This window comes from Apus apus, chromosome W, assembly GCF_020740795.1.
Source record: "Apus apus isolate bApuApu2 chromosome W, bApuApu2.pri.cur, whole genome shotgun sequence".
NCBI lineage: Eukaryota > Metazoa > Chordata > Aves > Apodiformes > Apodidae > Apus > Apus apus.
In genome coordinates, this window is record NC_067311.1 from 1,712,131 (window position 1) to 1,727,160 (window position 15,030).

General features: G+C 41.1%; 1 protein-coding gene across 7 annotated transcripts in view; it reads right to left on the reverse strand.

Annotated features, from left to right (window-relative positions):
• LOC127395201 (polycomb group RING finger protein 3-like) overlaps positions 1–15,030 on the reverse strand; it is a 122,788-nt gene that overhangs the window by 26,582 nt on the left and 81,176 nt on the right. For 6 of the 7 annotated variants that reach the window (XM_051641786.1, XM_051641784.1, XM_051641788.1 and 3 more), the window contains 3 exons: positions 14,487–14,604; positions 4,761–4,857; positions 1,512–1,567 (listed from right to left, as the gene is read on the reverse strand). In XM_051641786.1, coding sequence (XP_051497746.1) covers positions 1,512–1,567; positions 4,761–4,857; positions 14,487–14,595 — 262 coding nt within the window. In that variant the 5' untranslated portion in view covers positions 14,596–14,604. Of the gene's footprint in view, positions 1–1,511; positions 1,568–4,760; positions 4,858–14,486; positions 14,605–14,705; positions 14,718–15,030 lie in introns of those variants that run through there. The other variant, XM_051641787.1, reaches the window with a different exon arrangement.

Sequence of the window (15,030 nt, forward strand, 5' to 3'; positions counted from 1 at the left end):
CACACTTTAATAGTTTGATGTCCTTATATCAAGGCACCCAAAACTGCACACAGTACTTGAGGTGGGGCTGCACCAGTGCAGTGCAGAGTGGGACAACCACCTCCCTTGATTGGCTAGCGATTCTGTGCTTGATGCCCCTCAGGACATGGTTGGCCCTTTTGGCTGCCGGGGCACACTGTTGACTCATATTCAACTTGCCATCACCCAAACTCCCAGATCTCTTTCTATGTGGACGCTCTCCAGCCTCTCATCCCCCAATTTGTATGTATAAGCAGGTTTATCCCATCCCAGTTGGAGAATCCAGCATTCGCTCTTACATTTCATACAGTTGGTGATTGGCCTGCTCTCATCTATCCAGATCTCTCTGTAAGACCTCTTTACCCTTGAGGGAGTCCACAGCTCCTCCTAGTTTAGTATCAACAGCAAACTTACTTAATATACATTCGACTCCTGCGCCCAGATAATTTATGAAAACATTAAGGAGCACTAGCCCTAAAATTGAACCCTGAGAAACCCCACTGGTGACTGGCTGCCAGCCTGATATCACAGAATCACAGAATCGTTCTGGTTGGAAAACACGTGTCCAACCATAACCTAACTCTACCAACCTTTAACCTAACTCCACCAAGTCCAGTGCTTAAACCATGGTCCTAAGCACCAACTGAGTTCCAAATAACAATCCAGATCTTATTCTCGAGAGGCAGAATACTACCAAGTCATTTGCAGAGCTATTATTACACCATTCTGTTATTACAAATAAAAGAAATTTGAAATACTATATGATATTTTGTGGTTTTCCCCTTCAGTATTTCTGTCAAAGTATTGGTTTTGAATTTTTATCTGTATTTCTGATTTTTAATATCCTAGAAACAATTTTAAAATAAACTCTTTACCTAAACTTGCTTATAAATATCAAATAATGTCCTCACTTGACAGCTTAGTGGGATTGAAATATTCTACTTAAAGTAGAAACACATCACTGAAAAATAATGCTGAATAATTACTAAAAAGCATACCTTTAGTTCAACTGATTCGTTATCAAAGTAGATTGTAAGAATACAAATGAAAAGGTACCTGCTAGCAAAGAATTTATGTACATCTTAGAAGAAAAGTTCACTAAAGCTAAAAGTTATGCTACATCAGTATTCTACCTCTGAGAACTGTGTAAAGTTTTTTTAAAAAAATACATTAATATGTACACAGTTTATTAAAGAATGTATGCAAATTATAGAATGAATGTCAAGATGAAAAAGTTGTAGTGCTATTTAGGTTTACATAATGTTACTTTTCCCTGAAATAACACCACCATTTTAATTTCTGAAGTTTTTCAGTAACACTGCTAGTCTAAAATTTAAAAAGCACTGAAATATCGAGGAAAAGTAGTGCTAGAACCAGAACAAGTGAAGATGGTATTTTTCATCCCCCCTTGAACATTTTCCACATTTCCTCCTTTCATAAATGTCAAGGAATTATGTAAAACTAACATTCAGTAAAAATACCAGAAAACTTACCTTCTTGGAGGCCTGGCACAAGTTTGTAAACAATATCTTGCATTGTTCTATCATGACTAGCAGGGGAAAAAAAGAAAAATTCAAGGTTTAAATTAACCATCTTGATTAAAAGCATTTCTCTTAAAGAGGTTCAGAATTAAATCAACTCTACAAATCTCTGAAGTCTTGTAAGAAAAAATATTTTTGTATAACTGAAATATCAAACATGAGATAATAGTAACAAAGGAATGCAGATAAGACTCAGACTAAAACAAGAACTGACAAAAGTTAAACTGGCAAAAGTTTAACAGAAATGCTAGGAAGGATGCTAGGAAGGATGGTCTTTATGATACAAAGGAAGGCATCCTGTGAGAAATGCCATATACCTGCATGTGTATCAGTAACATAACTCAAAATTCCTTGACCATTTTGACAAAAGCATTTTTTTATTTTCTGTTTCTAAACACTAGACTTTCTTATTCCTTTTAATTAATCTCTCATGTTGCTAGGTTGTTTAGTTATCCATACTGGACTTGGAATAAAAAAAAAAAACAAACATGAGGAAAAAAGCCTATAAGGAAAAAAGAGAAGAAACAAAGAAGAGAACAAAGGAAAGAAAATTTGTGTCTGCTCTTATAATCCAGCATTTTATCCAAGAGCAACATCATGTAGCTCAGAATCCCATCTAGCTAAAAAGGGTGGAACAAAAAAAAGACAGACTAATCCAGCACATAAGGAAGGAAATGGTGGGGAAGCAGGACTGGTTAAGATTCTAAACTTTGATATTATCAACCAAAGTTTAACTACAAGCTGCCATTTCCCAGATTACTCTAAACAAGTTGTTGTCCGAACATTACCCTGACTTCCAAACCATAAATAAAATCCAATGCAAGCTAAAATGTCAGCCTCAGCTGCTACCAGGCCATTAACCCCACAAGAGTTTACAATACCAAACTCCATCTTTGACTCTCAGGTTAGGATTTTTGTGTCATTTACATATTGCAGGAACATCTCCAAAAACATTTCAATCTAAATGAATGATTTTAGCTACCATCATGAGAGCAAAGGTGAGAATTTAACAGCATTCTTAATGATTAAACATGTGTTTTACCTATTCCCCAGATGGATGGGGATGAATTAGATCACAGATTCTTGTAACTAAGACATAATACAAAGTTCCTCCCTATTAATTCTCTATTGAAGAAACCACAGACTTCCAAAAGCAAGTTGGACAAAGGTTATCTCTTTTGATCTTTAAGGGGCAGTATTTTGAAACTAGCTCAGTAAAATACTTCTCTAGGAGGACATCTTCAGCTTTCAAAGCAGTAGAGCAAAGAACCTAGACTGAAGAAGGGGATCAGTTTTTAAAGAGACATAATACTGTGCATTCAGTGTCCACAAACAACTTACAAATCCACTTCTAACTAATCAAGTTGAGGTTATGCTCTCAGGCCTCTCTTAGCATTGAAAACAGGCTTCTGAACCAATACACAGATGTACTCCTGTAGCTTTACAGAGGGCAACCATGTTGTCTTAAGTGCCATTTGTTTCTTCTTCCCTGCTGGGATGAATTTGTCATTACTGTTTGATCATATTTCAAAATACACTCTAGTACAGTCACTACATCATTCTCAGAAGGTATAAGAAAAACCTATCTTATTTCTGACTCCTGAAGGGGACTCAGTTTTGAGCAATTCAGGAAGTTTTTATAGGATATGCACAATTATTTTTGAAGGTGGAGAAAGGATCAAATTCATTTTCTATAGTCACTTCTTCAAAAGCTGCACTAGAACAGAGACATGCACATTTGAAGCAGTGCCACAAACAGAAAGAAACTTTGCATGGATGTAAACGAGTCTGCACAACATACAGCGGCTATTGTGAACACACTGTCTCAATACATTTCTATCAATGAAAGTTGCTATGGTACAAATCTCTAGAGCAGATCTGGCCAAGTCAGGTGGTATAAACATTTGACTGATATCTTTGAAATTTTTAAAATGAGAGGAAACTGATTAGAAAGAAAGTTAATATATAAATAAACAGAAAATACACTCAAAAAGAAGGAAATTATGATACAACAGCCCATTCATTTTAGGTCACACATGTGGGGAAGAAGAAGAACCGTTTCCCACACACAGTTAGGGAGACAAGTACAGGAATGGAAATAAATAGCCACAAATCTTTCAGAGACTGTTTCACCATTCAAGATGTTGAAGCCACTACTCTAGCTTTTCTGCTACCAACTTTGTATGGATTCTCTTTAATATCTTTATTAATGATCTGGATGAAGGGATTGAATGCGCCCTCAGTAAGTTTGCAGACGACACCAAGCTAAGTGGGTGTGTTGATCTGCTGGAGGGTAGGGAAGCTCTACAGTGGGACCTAGACAGGTTAGATCAGTGGGACAAGGTTAATTGTATGGGGTTCAACAAGGCCAAGTGCTGGGTCCTGCACTTGGGTCATAATAACCCCATGGTTAGCCATGGATTTGGTGATGTGTGGTTGGAAAGCAGCAGGTTGGAAAAGGACCTGGGGGTATTGATTGACAGTCAACTAGATATGAGCCAGCAGGTTGTGCAGGTGGCTAAGAAGGCTAATGGCATCCTGGGTTGTATTAGGAACACTGTGGCCAGCAGGAATAGGGAGGTGATCATACTCCTGTATTCGGCACTGGTGAGGCCACACCTTGAATATTGTGTTCAGTTCTGGGCTCCTCACTATAAGAAGGACATAGAAGTGCTGGAGCATGTCCAAAAAAGGGCAACAAGGCTTGTGAAGCCCAGAGCATAAGTCCTATGAGGAGTAGCTGAGGGAGCTGGGTATATAAATACTGTGTATTTGCAAAGTCTTTTAACACACCCTCTCAGTCACTGAAACCACTGTCCAACTGCCAGTCATTCTGAAGATTTAATATAAATGTAATTCATGTAGATGATCCATATATGCAACCTCTGTGATCCAGGCATACAAACCAGGAAGTGACTAAATCTCATTAAACTTCACTCAGGAATTAAGCAATAAAGTTTATTGTGTTTGTTCAATTCAAGAGAAAAGGATTTGCTTCAAGAGAATTACAAATTCACAGCAGAATTCAATAACTTACCTCTTTTATATAAATCTTCTATCTTCTAATCAGGCTTCTTTATATATATTTAAAATATTGATAAGCACATAACGAAAAATTTAGAGAAAAATTGTGCTGTATTTGAGAGGTTTGTACAGGCCAGAGAGTAACTAGTTGTGCTTTTCCTTTCATACTGCACTTACCCAATATACTGTAATGGATGACTCTGGTGTATAACAATCCGACAAGTTGGACAGGTGTTGTTTTCCTCCAAATACTTCACCAAGCAGCTTCTACAGACTAATAACAAGAACATTAAAAAGAAATAAAACAAGACAGACACATAGTTTGAATAAACTTGTAAGGTCGTCGGGGGTATGAATGGGTTTCTGACACCCTTGGGCTGTGTCTGTGGAGGGATCAGCTCGCATGCAAGAGGTCTTGCGAGAGTTGGGTGGTGCTGGCAATCCCCATGGCCAGTTCAAATCCCAGAAGCCACATAAAAACAGCCCCTAGGGAGCACTAACGACCAAGAGTGTGGCATCTGTTGGGAGTGGTGTCCTCAGTTCACATGGAGAACAGTGCACACTTGCCAGTTGTTGGGTTGCTTCCTGTTCCACTCACCTGCAGGCTTAGGCTTAGGCTGCAGCCCTGATAGTCCCAACTAAATGATAGCTGTGCAAGCCTACCTAGAAATTTGAGATCTCTGGGGAATTAGAAGGATGACATTTTTCAAAAGAAAAGTGTGCTTCCCCAGGCTGAGTGAAAGCCCGGCCTTAAGGCTGTGCAAAGGAAAAGTAAGCCTGAATTCAACCTCAAGTTGACTGACACAAATAACTCACAAGATGAAGGAGACTGTACCCTTGCCCCTGCTCAGGGCAAAAGGAAGAACCTTCCCCTAAAGTGTCCCTGCATAACAGAGACGGCGCTCTGGGGTTGGAGAACAAAGAGCAGATGAGTAACAGACAAGATCCAGGAAAAGCCAACCATGCAAAAACTTGATCCAACCATCCACCTGCGTTAGAACCAGTGTTACCAGAAAAGCACATAAAGTATTAGTAAATGGAGACTCCTTACTGTGAGGCACCAAAGCACCCATTTGCCCTCCAGACAATTTCCCTAGAGGAGTTTGTTGCCTACCAGGAGCTCACATTTGCAATGTCACCAAGAGGCTGCTGAGCTTGGTAAACCCTACATATTATCATCTGCTCCTGCTATTCCACATAAGGTCCAATGATACTGCAACAAGGCAACTTAGAACCATCAAAAGAGGCTATATGTAACTCAGAGCAATGATAAAAGGATCTGGAGTAGCTATGGTGTTCTCCTCTGTTTTCTCAGACAGTAAGGGGTTCAGGAAGGAGGAGACAAATTGAACAATTGAATGACTGGCTGCATGGCTAGTGCCATATGCAAGGTTTTGGCTTTATGGAACTACCTTTGAGAAGCTGAGTTGGTTGGTAGCTCATGGGATTCACCTGACCAAGTAGGGCAAGACGGTCTTCACCGACAAGCTGGCCAGACTCATAGGGAGGGCTTTAAACTATACTTAGCAGGGGAGAGAATGGAGTTCTGAGCACCAGACAAGAGCCAGGGGCTGTTGATGTGTTAGGAACCAACAGGGAAACACCTACGAAAAGCCTCAAAGGATTAGGACATGTTCTTCTAAAAGGTGACAGGGTTGATAGCCCAGCTGAAGTGCCTCTATAATGCATGCAGCATGGGTATTGAGCAAGAGTTGGAAGCCACTGTGCAGCTAAAAAGCTGTCAGTGAAATGTGGTGGGACGAATCACATGACTGGAGTGCTGCAATCAATGGCTATAAACTGTTCAGAAGGGACAGGCAAGGAAGGAGGGTCAGTTTTTCTCCTATCGCCAACAATTTGAAACTCAACTACTTCATGGTCACTGTGACCAAGACAGCCACTGTGGGAATACAACAGAATATCGGTGAGGATAATTGTAAACACACTCAAGTGACTAAGTGACCTGCAGCTGGGGTATTGAAAAATACATATATCATACTACTAATCGTTGTTTAGTCTTGTGTGCTTGCAAGTAGAACATCTGCATTTAGATAACATAGGCCTGTGACAGACTCATAGGCACCCTATTGAACACACTTGAGATTCCTGCCCTGCTGTGAGAAAGAACAAAGCACAGTGGAAAACTATACCTGCAAAAAAATCCCTCATATACAGGCAAAAGCAACCTTTCCCAAGCATTGGGAATTGCAGGCTGCAAAGATTGTCCCCCCACATTTTTTTGACACTGCTGAAAATCAAAGTTATTTAGACAGTCAGAATATTACTGGGTGGACAGTGTGATGCTTGAAGAGAAAAAGCCATTCTCGGCACGGTACACACCTAATCAGGAGAGGAATTTTTACTTGCAGAAGGAATTGGGTCTTGCTGAGATGGAGTTAACTTTCCCCATAGCAGCCCTCATAGTGCTGGTGGGCTGTTTAGTCTAGAGAAGAGAAGACTAAGAGGGGACCTTATTAATGTCTATAAATATCTGAAGGGTGGATGTCAAGAATGGGCAAGTCTCTTTTCAGTGCTGCCCTGTGATAGGATGAGGGGAAACGGCACCAAGCTACAACACAGGAAGTTCCACCTCAACATGAGGAAAAACTTCTTCACTGTGAGGGTGACGGAGCCCTGGGACAGGCTGCCCAGAGAGGTTGTGGAATCTCCTTCTCTGGACACTTTCAAGACCTGTCTGGATGCGTTTCTGCCCTAGGTGTTCCTGCTGCAGCAGGGGGGTTGGACTTGATGATTGTCAAAGGCCCCTTCCAACCCCTATGATTCTATGACCTCTATGTAAAAGAATGGATTGACTGCACAGAGCTGTCTTTGAAAAACAGCAATGAACAGGTTGAGAGCTTATGGGTAAAACTTAGGGGCCAAGCCAACAAAGGAAACCTCGTGGTTAGCGTTTACTACAGACCGCCCAACCAAGGGGAGCCTGTGGAAGAAGCGTTCTTACTTCAGCCATGGGAAGCATCACAATCGCAGGCCCCGATCCTGCTGGGGGACTTCAATCACCCTGACATCTGCTGGAAAAGCAGCATGGCAAGCTGTAAGCGGTCCAGGATACTCTTGGTGTGTCAAGGACAGCCCACATGAGTAGACAGCCTGACCATTAGAGGAGGGTTACTGGACCTCTTGCTCACCAACACAGATGAACTAATTAGAGAGGTCAAGATTGGTGGCAGCCTGGGCTGCAGTGATCGTGCAATAACTATTGATTCCCATGTGTAAGAAATCAGGCAAGGAAGGCAGGACAGCAGCATGGGTGAGTAAGGACCTCCTGGTCAAACTAAAGTGTAAGAAGGAAATCCATAGGCAGTGGAATCAGGGACAGGTATCCTGGGAAGAATATAGGGATGCTGCCTGGGTGCATAGGGATGGGACAAAGATAAGGCAAAGACGGAGCTGAATTTGGCAAGGGATGCAGAGAGTAATAAAAAGGGCTTCTACAGGTACATTGGGCAGGAAAGAAAGCGTAAAGAAAATGCACCCCCTTCCTGATAAGTAAGACAGGAGAACTGGTGGCAACTGATGTGGAGAAGGCTGAGGTGCTCAACATTTTTTTCAGAAAAGAATAGACTATTTCGGTTGCAAGAGACCTATGACGATCATCTAGTCCAACTACCTGACCAATTCAGGGCTAACCAAATGTTAAAGCGTGTTATTAAGGGCATTGTCTAAAAGCCTCTTAAACACTGACAGGCATGGGGCATCGACCACCTCTCCAGGAAGCCTGTTCCAGTGTTTGACCACCCTCTCAGTAAACAAATGCCTCCTAATGTCCAGTCTGAACCTCCCCTGATGCAGAGGTCTGCTCCAGCTGCTCAGTCTTACAACTTGATCACAGTCATCCTTGCAAAACAAGGAAAGTAGGCCTATAAAACAGGGGGCTGCAATGGTGGGCTTTGGGAGCCTCACTGACACCAACTCTCCCCCGTTGGCTGGCCCAATGCTGGATCCAATACTGGTGATTTTCTGTTATATATCTAACTTTTCTTCTCCCATTTTCTCTCTCTCTCTCCCTTCCTAACATCATTAAGTAACACAAGGCCTAACCACGATTTTTCCTCAGGTTGTGCAGCTTGAACATATATGTATTGTACTCTTGTGATCTAAATGTCAGCCTTTATGATCACATAGCCTGAGATAATAATTGAAGTACCAGGATTCCTTCCATAGTTTTAATTAAGCCTAATATTCAAATACAGACCTTGAGTGTCATTTCATCTTAATCCGATCAAGGGATATTGGAGGGTCAAGCATTTCCTCGGGCTGTGATATTTTAGTCACTCTCCCTGGAAGGGCCAGGTCTGAGACTAAGGTTGGATCCAGCCGCACCTAGTCTCCACTCTGAGAAGGAGTTTAGAAAACAAGGGGGTCCAATCTGAATCTTCCTGGGTTGCCCTACCCAGGTCATGACACCACCCCTGATAAATAAGACATGAGAAGTAGTGACAACTGACATGGAGAAGGCTAAGGTACTCAACTTTTTTTTCTCCTCAGTTTTCAATTGTAATCTCTCTTCCCACATGTCTCAAACCCCTAAACCTCAAGACAGGGACTGAGGAAAAGAAATCCCTCCTGTGGTAGAAGAAATTCAGGTTTGAGACCACCTGAGGAAGCTGAACATACTCAAGTCCATGGGACCTGACAAGATGCACCCCAGGGTCCTGAGGGAATTGCTGATGCAGTTGCCAAGCCACTTGCCATATGTGAAAAGTCGTGGCAGTCAGATGAAGTCCCTGGTGCCTGGAAAAAGGAACCTGGGAATTACCAACCTGTCAGCCTCACTTCCATGCCCAGTAAGATCATGGAATAGATCCTCCTGGAAGACATTTTTAATTACCTCCCAGCCTTCCATATGGTTTGAGACAGCCAATGTGACTTCACCAAGGGCAAATCATATCTGACTAATCTAGTGGCCTTCTATGATGGAGGGACTTCATCAATGGACAAGGGAAGAGTTATGGATGTCTACTTGGACTTCTGCAAGGCCTTTGATATGTTACCTCACAACATTCTTGTCTTAAAATTGGAGAGGTACAGGTTTGATGGATGTGCGCCATTATGCAGCACGTGCAGGACAACAAGGTGATCAGGCCAAATCAGCATGGGTTCATGAAAGGCGGGTCCTGCTTAATGAACCTAATCTTCTATAACAAGGTGACTTGCTTAGTGGATGAGGGAAGGACTGTGAATGTTGTCTACCTGGACTTTAGTAAAGCTTTTGACACTGTTTCCCACAGCATTCTCCTGGAGAAACTGGCTACATATGGCATAGACAGGTGTATGCTTCACTAGGTAAAAAACTGTCTGCATGGCCGGGCCCAGAGAGTTGTGGTGAATGGAGTTAAATCCAGCTGGCAGCCGGTCAGAAGTGGTGTTCCCCAGGGCTCAGTGTCGGGGCCAGTCTTATTTAATATCTTTATCAATTATTTCGATGAGGGGATTGAGTGCACCCTCACTAAGTTTGCAGATGACACCAAGTTGGGAGAGACTGTTGATATTCCTGAGAGTAGAAAGGCTCTACAGAGGGACCTGGATGGGCTGGATCGATGGGCCAAGGCCAATTGTATAAGATTCAACAAGGCCAAGTGCAAGGTCCTACACATGAGTCAGGGCAATTCCCAGTATTGGTATAGACTGGGGGCTAAATGGATTGAGAGCAGCCCTGCAGAGAAGGACTTGGGGGTACTGGTAGACAAAAAATTGGACATGAGCCAGTAATGCACATGTGCAGCCCAGAATGCCAACCGTATATCCTGGGCTGTATCAGAAGAAGCATGGCCAGCAGGTTGAGAGAGGTGGTTCTTCCCTTCTACTCTGCTCTCATGAGACCCCACCTGGAGTACTGTGTCCAGCCACTGTCTCCAGTACAACAAAGACATCAACCTGTTAGAGTGGGGTGAGAGGTGAGCCAGGAAGATGATCAGAGGGTTGGAACAACTCTCCTATGAAGAAAGGCTGAGAGAGTTGGGGTTGTTCAGCCTGGAGTAAATTACCATAATGTTGTAGCTAAGAAAATTATACCTAGTTGTGTTAAATGGGAATCAGACTGACTGTGCTATAGGGTGATAAATGCTGGACTGATGCATTGTTAACCATACAGATAACAACAGGAACTCCCCCTACCTCAGCATCATTAACAGGATATCACAGGAACAAGAAGAGGAGGAATTCCCCCAAGGAAGGCATTGCTTAAGAGGGCATCAAGTCAGTAGAACAGAGATAAACCAGTAACTGAGTAATTTTACACTGAATTGTACCTCTAAGCCAAAAAAATCCCCTTTTTTTTTCAATACATTGTAATTTTATCCTGATCTCTAGTGTATAAATATTCTCTGGCTTGTCACTAAGGTGTGCTAGTTTCTTGGCATGAGCCTGCTAGCACCCAATCCTGTGCAGGATTGTAATAAACTTGATATCTTGTCTCTGTGTGTGGATTGGACTTTGCACACTGGGTAAAGAAGCCATTTTTGGCATAACAGTTGGAGTTTTCCTAAAAAAACATGCTTAAATTTCAAACATAGACTCATTTCCAAAATTATAGAACAGCATTTCAAATAGGTCAGTAGCATATTTACTTGTACTTTTCAGCTTTCACAAAGGATGTTACAGACACTTGTCCTGGTTTGAGCAAGGATGAAGCCAATTTTCCTTTTACTGATTTTTTTTTTCCATCAGTAAGTTAGCAGCAAGTTTTCCAGCTAGTGGACTGAAAACACTGGAATGTTTATGTTACTGTCGGGACTTGAAGGTCACTGCTCTACTTGTTGAATCTGCAGCTCAGATGCTACCGGAGCAGAAGAGTCGTATCGAAAGCCCTCCTGTAGGGAGGAGTGGAATAGATGGACAGCAAAACTGACCAAAGTATTCCATTCCATATATCTATGTAAGCTCAGTATAAGGTCAGAGATCATGGAAGTCAACTTCCTTCCTGCTTCTTCTTCCCTTCTCTTCTGTCCACGGCCGGCATACAGGAAGGACTCCATCTGTCCATCACCATTGATCCCTAGGCTCGTGCATTCCTGACCCTCATAACTCTATCCTCAGCTTCTGTCTGCTCTGCTGCTCTCTCCAGCAGTGGTCTGGGACATTTCGGGACTGTTCACAGCTCAGGAGAGTGCCGTGGGAGTTGCTGGGGGTGGGGGGAGGCAATAGGGTTTTGCACATTCCTGCACATACTTGTATATAAATGCACATATTTTCTTTTGTCATTAGTGTTTAATTAAAGTTGTCTAGTTTAGTTTTCAATCCAGAGAGTCTCTCTCCTCAATTCTCTCTCTCCTTCCCTACATGGGTAGGAGGGGGAGGGGATCAAGAGCGTTGTTGTCATTGGTTTAGTTGCCAATCCTGAGTCAAACCGTGACAACACTACATGCCATTAAGATACCTATCCCATTTGCTATTTATCATTGATGTGTGTAGAAGAAAAATGTGTTATGATAATAAACCTTTGGCAAAAGAGTAATTTATTTTTCCTCAAGTCAGATGCTTTGAATCATTTTATTCATATGCAATTTAATTTTTCACTTTCACAAAATACACTACAATTAAACTTCAATCTGAAAATTAAATGAGGAAAGGCCTTCAGTATACAGGTAAAAACTGTTAAAATTTTTACAACAGAGCAGCAATCTTTTGAAACTGTTTCCAGGTCTACACACAACCATTATATATTTGATTCAAAGAAAAATAATTCCCTCATTCTAACCAGTACTACTGTTTTTTTCACTAATAATAATACATTACAGTACTGAGTGTTTTTCTGACCTGAAGTTCTAAACAAACTCCAGCTCAAACTTCAGAAATTAAAAAAGCTCAATAATAATAAATAAATAAGTAACAAAAAAGGTTAAACATATTTTCCTTTGATAGTGATTAATTTAATCTTAGGCAGCCTTACAGCAACCCTTATGATTTTGGCAGCGCACTTGTGCCCCCCTGCCCTGCTGCCGGTGCTGGGGACTGTTCTATTATCTGTTAAGCTCTCTGGAGCTGGCAAAAGAACCCCTGGTTTTGGCAGGCAATTTGGCACCTGGTTTTAGCGGGCAATTTGGGGATTGCCTGGGTGGGACCCTCTGACAATGAACAGGGTCCCCAGCCAATGGGGTATCTTGACCCAAGTAGATGAACGAATGAATGACCACAGGTCAGATCTGACTTAGTCTATAAAAACAGTTTCCCGCCAGGAAGTTGGTTGGGTTTTCCCTTGGAGCAGCGGGTCTGCCAGGAAGCCTCCTCCCTTAGGTTGGGATGCCACCTAAGGAAACTTCTCGAAGGTTGAGTGACCTCATCTTTGGTGAGTGATATATTTCTCCTAGATATATCTTTGAGTGAGCCTGATCCCTATTGGACAAGTGATTCCGGGTACCTGAGGGGGAGGCTTTCCCTTTTGTCTGGGTGAGTGTGCACATGTGGGATGATGATGATGATTATTATTATTATCCATGTTAAGATTGTCTATGTTAAGATTAGTAAAAAAAGCTTAGGAATTAAGTAGTTGTGGTGTAGTGTATTAATATTCCCAACCAACATCCAAATCTGTGGTATTATTTTTTATTTATCAGAGGGCTGAATAGTGTTGATTGGAATAAATATTCATTGGTAGTTAGCTACTATGTGGTTTTGGGTGCCTCTGTCACAATGGTATAAGGCAAAAGAACTACAGTTGTAGTGCCATCTACCTCTCAGCTATGATGGTATGTTTGAATAAACACCAGTTAAAGCAAAAAAAGTAATTACATTTGGTTTGCTTATATATTGTATTTACATATTAAGAAGAAATTACTGTTGCTGGTAGAGGTCATTATTGGACCAATCCTAGTAGTTTTGCCCACTAAGCCCACATCTTGCATTACAGTCTGCTCCAGTGGCACATACTAACAGATCCAGTTACAAGAGTGAGGCCATAACCTGTTTGAACCAAGTAAACAGAAGAACCAAACCCATCTAAAATCACTAATTTCTCACTCCAGTTTTGAATAAGGAAATACCAACCTCTCCTAAACTAAGCACAGGTCAGCTCAGTTTGTCACAAACTAAAAAGGTATAAATGAAGAAACAAAGTGGGAAAACTCACTTTCCCTATAGCTGTTCTTTAAAGAGCTGCTCCCTACCCTTCCGTCCATAATATGAGGCTATGTCTCCCCTCAGAATTAATACCATAAGTCTAAAGATGAAACCAAAAGCAATAAAACATTTTGAAAACATAAATTTATAATAAGGGACATTCCACAAGACACCCCATAGGTTTCCTCTAAAAAGGCATTCCTGAGAAATGGCATGGCCTATGTGAACTGAACATACCTGCTTGCATTGCATGTTTCAAGGTTGCAAATAAATAAATAAATTTTAGAACAATGAAAAGTGATCCTCTAGCAAGACCAATTTTAATAGCTAACAGCACTATTACAGAAAACAAAAACGTAGATTAGGGTTCTAAATGCTTTGCTCCAAACAGAACACCAAGGAACTTGAGATTTGAAGCACACTGAGAAGGGACTCAAGAATGAGCTAAAAACAGAATGGGTAGAAAAAAAAGAAAAGCAAATACATGAAAACTGTTTAACAGCATCTAGAAATCAAATGTAGTGGAAAAAGTTATCTCTGGCAAATCTGAAACATAATCTCTGAAGCATGCCACTTTTCTTCTAATACTCAGCAGAAAAGCTACATTACTGAACACATACATTACCATTTACTATATATGGTTTCAAGCTTGTTCTCCCTATTTGTCTCACAAAACAATATATTTTTGCTGAAAAATTATAAGTGCATAGCAAAGCTTGCATTATTCTGGCTGATACACAGTAAAACTTTAAACTTCAACTAAAACTGTCAAAACATCTAGCACGTCAAGTAAAAAAACATTTTCAGCATTATATTCCTACTTACAAGTATGTAAGCATTCTGTTACAGTAGTGGCATCAATCAGGTATCCGTTGCATAAATGACAGGTTATATGAGCATTAATGTCCCAAAGCTTAATCTTTCTAGTCATCATCTTTGGTACCTGTAAAAAAAAAAAAAAAAGTCACCCACACATTACATAGCAACTCAGATGTACTGATGAGGTAAAAGTAGTTTTGGAATAAATGAGTAACCTTAATTCACCTTTAAAATATGCTTATGTAGATAGCTTCAGGCTCTTGAATACATATGCATATATTTCGAATGAGTACTAAACTTAGATGATAAAAATTACTGGAGAAATAATTGAAATCTACACTATTTTACATGTAAAGGTTTCAGCATGGAAGAGTCCTAGTACATTATTAACACTGACCAAGTGTGGTGAGTTAGCCTTGACTAACTGCCAAACTCCCACCCAGCTGCTTGCTCACTCCCCCCCTCAGCAGAATAGGAAGAAAGTAGGAAGAACAGCAACAAGAAAACGTGTGGTTCAAGATAAAAACAGGGAGATTGCTTACTAATTACT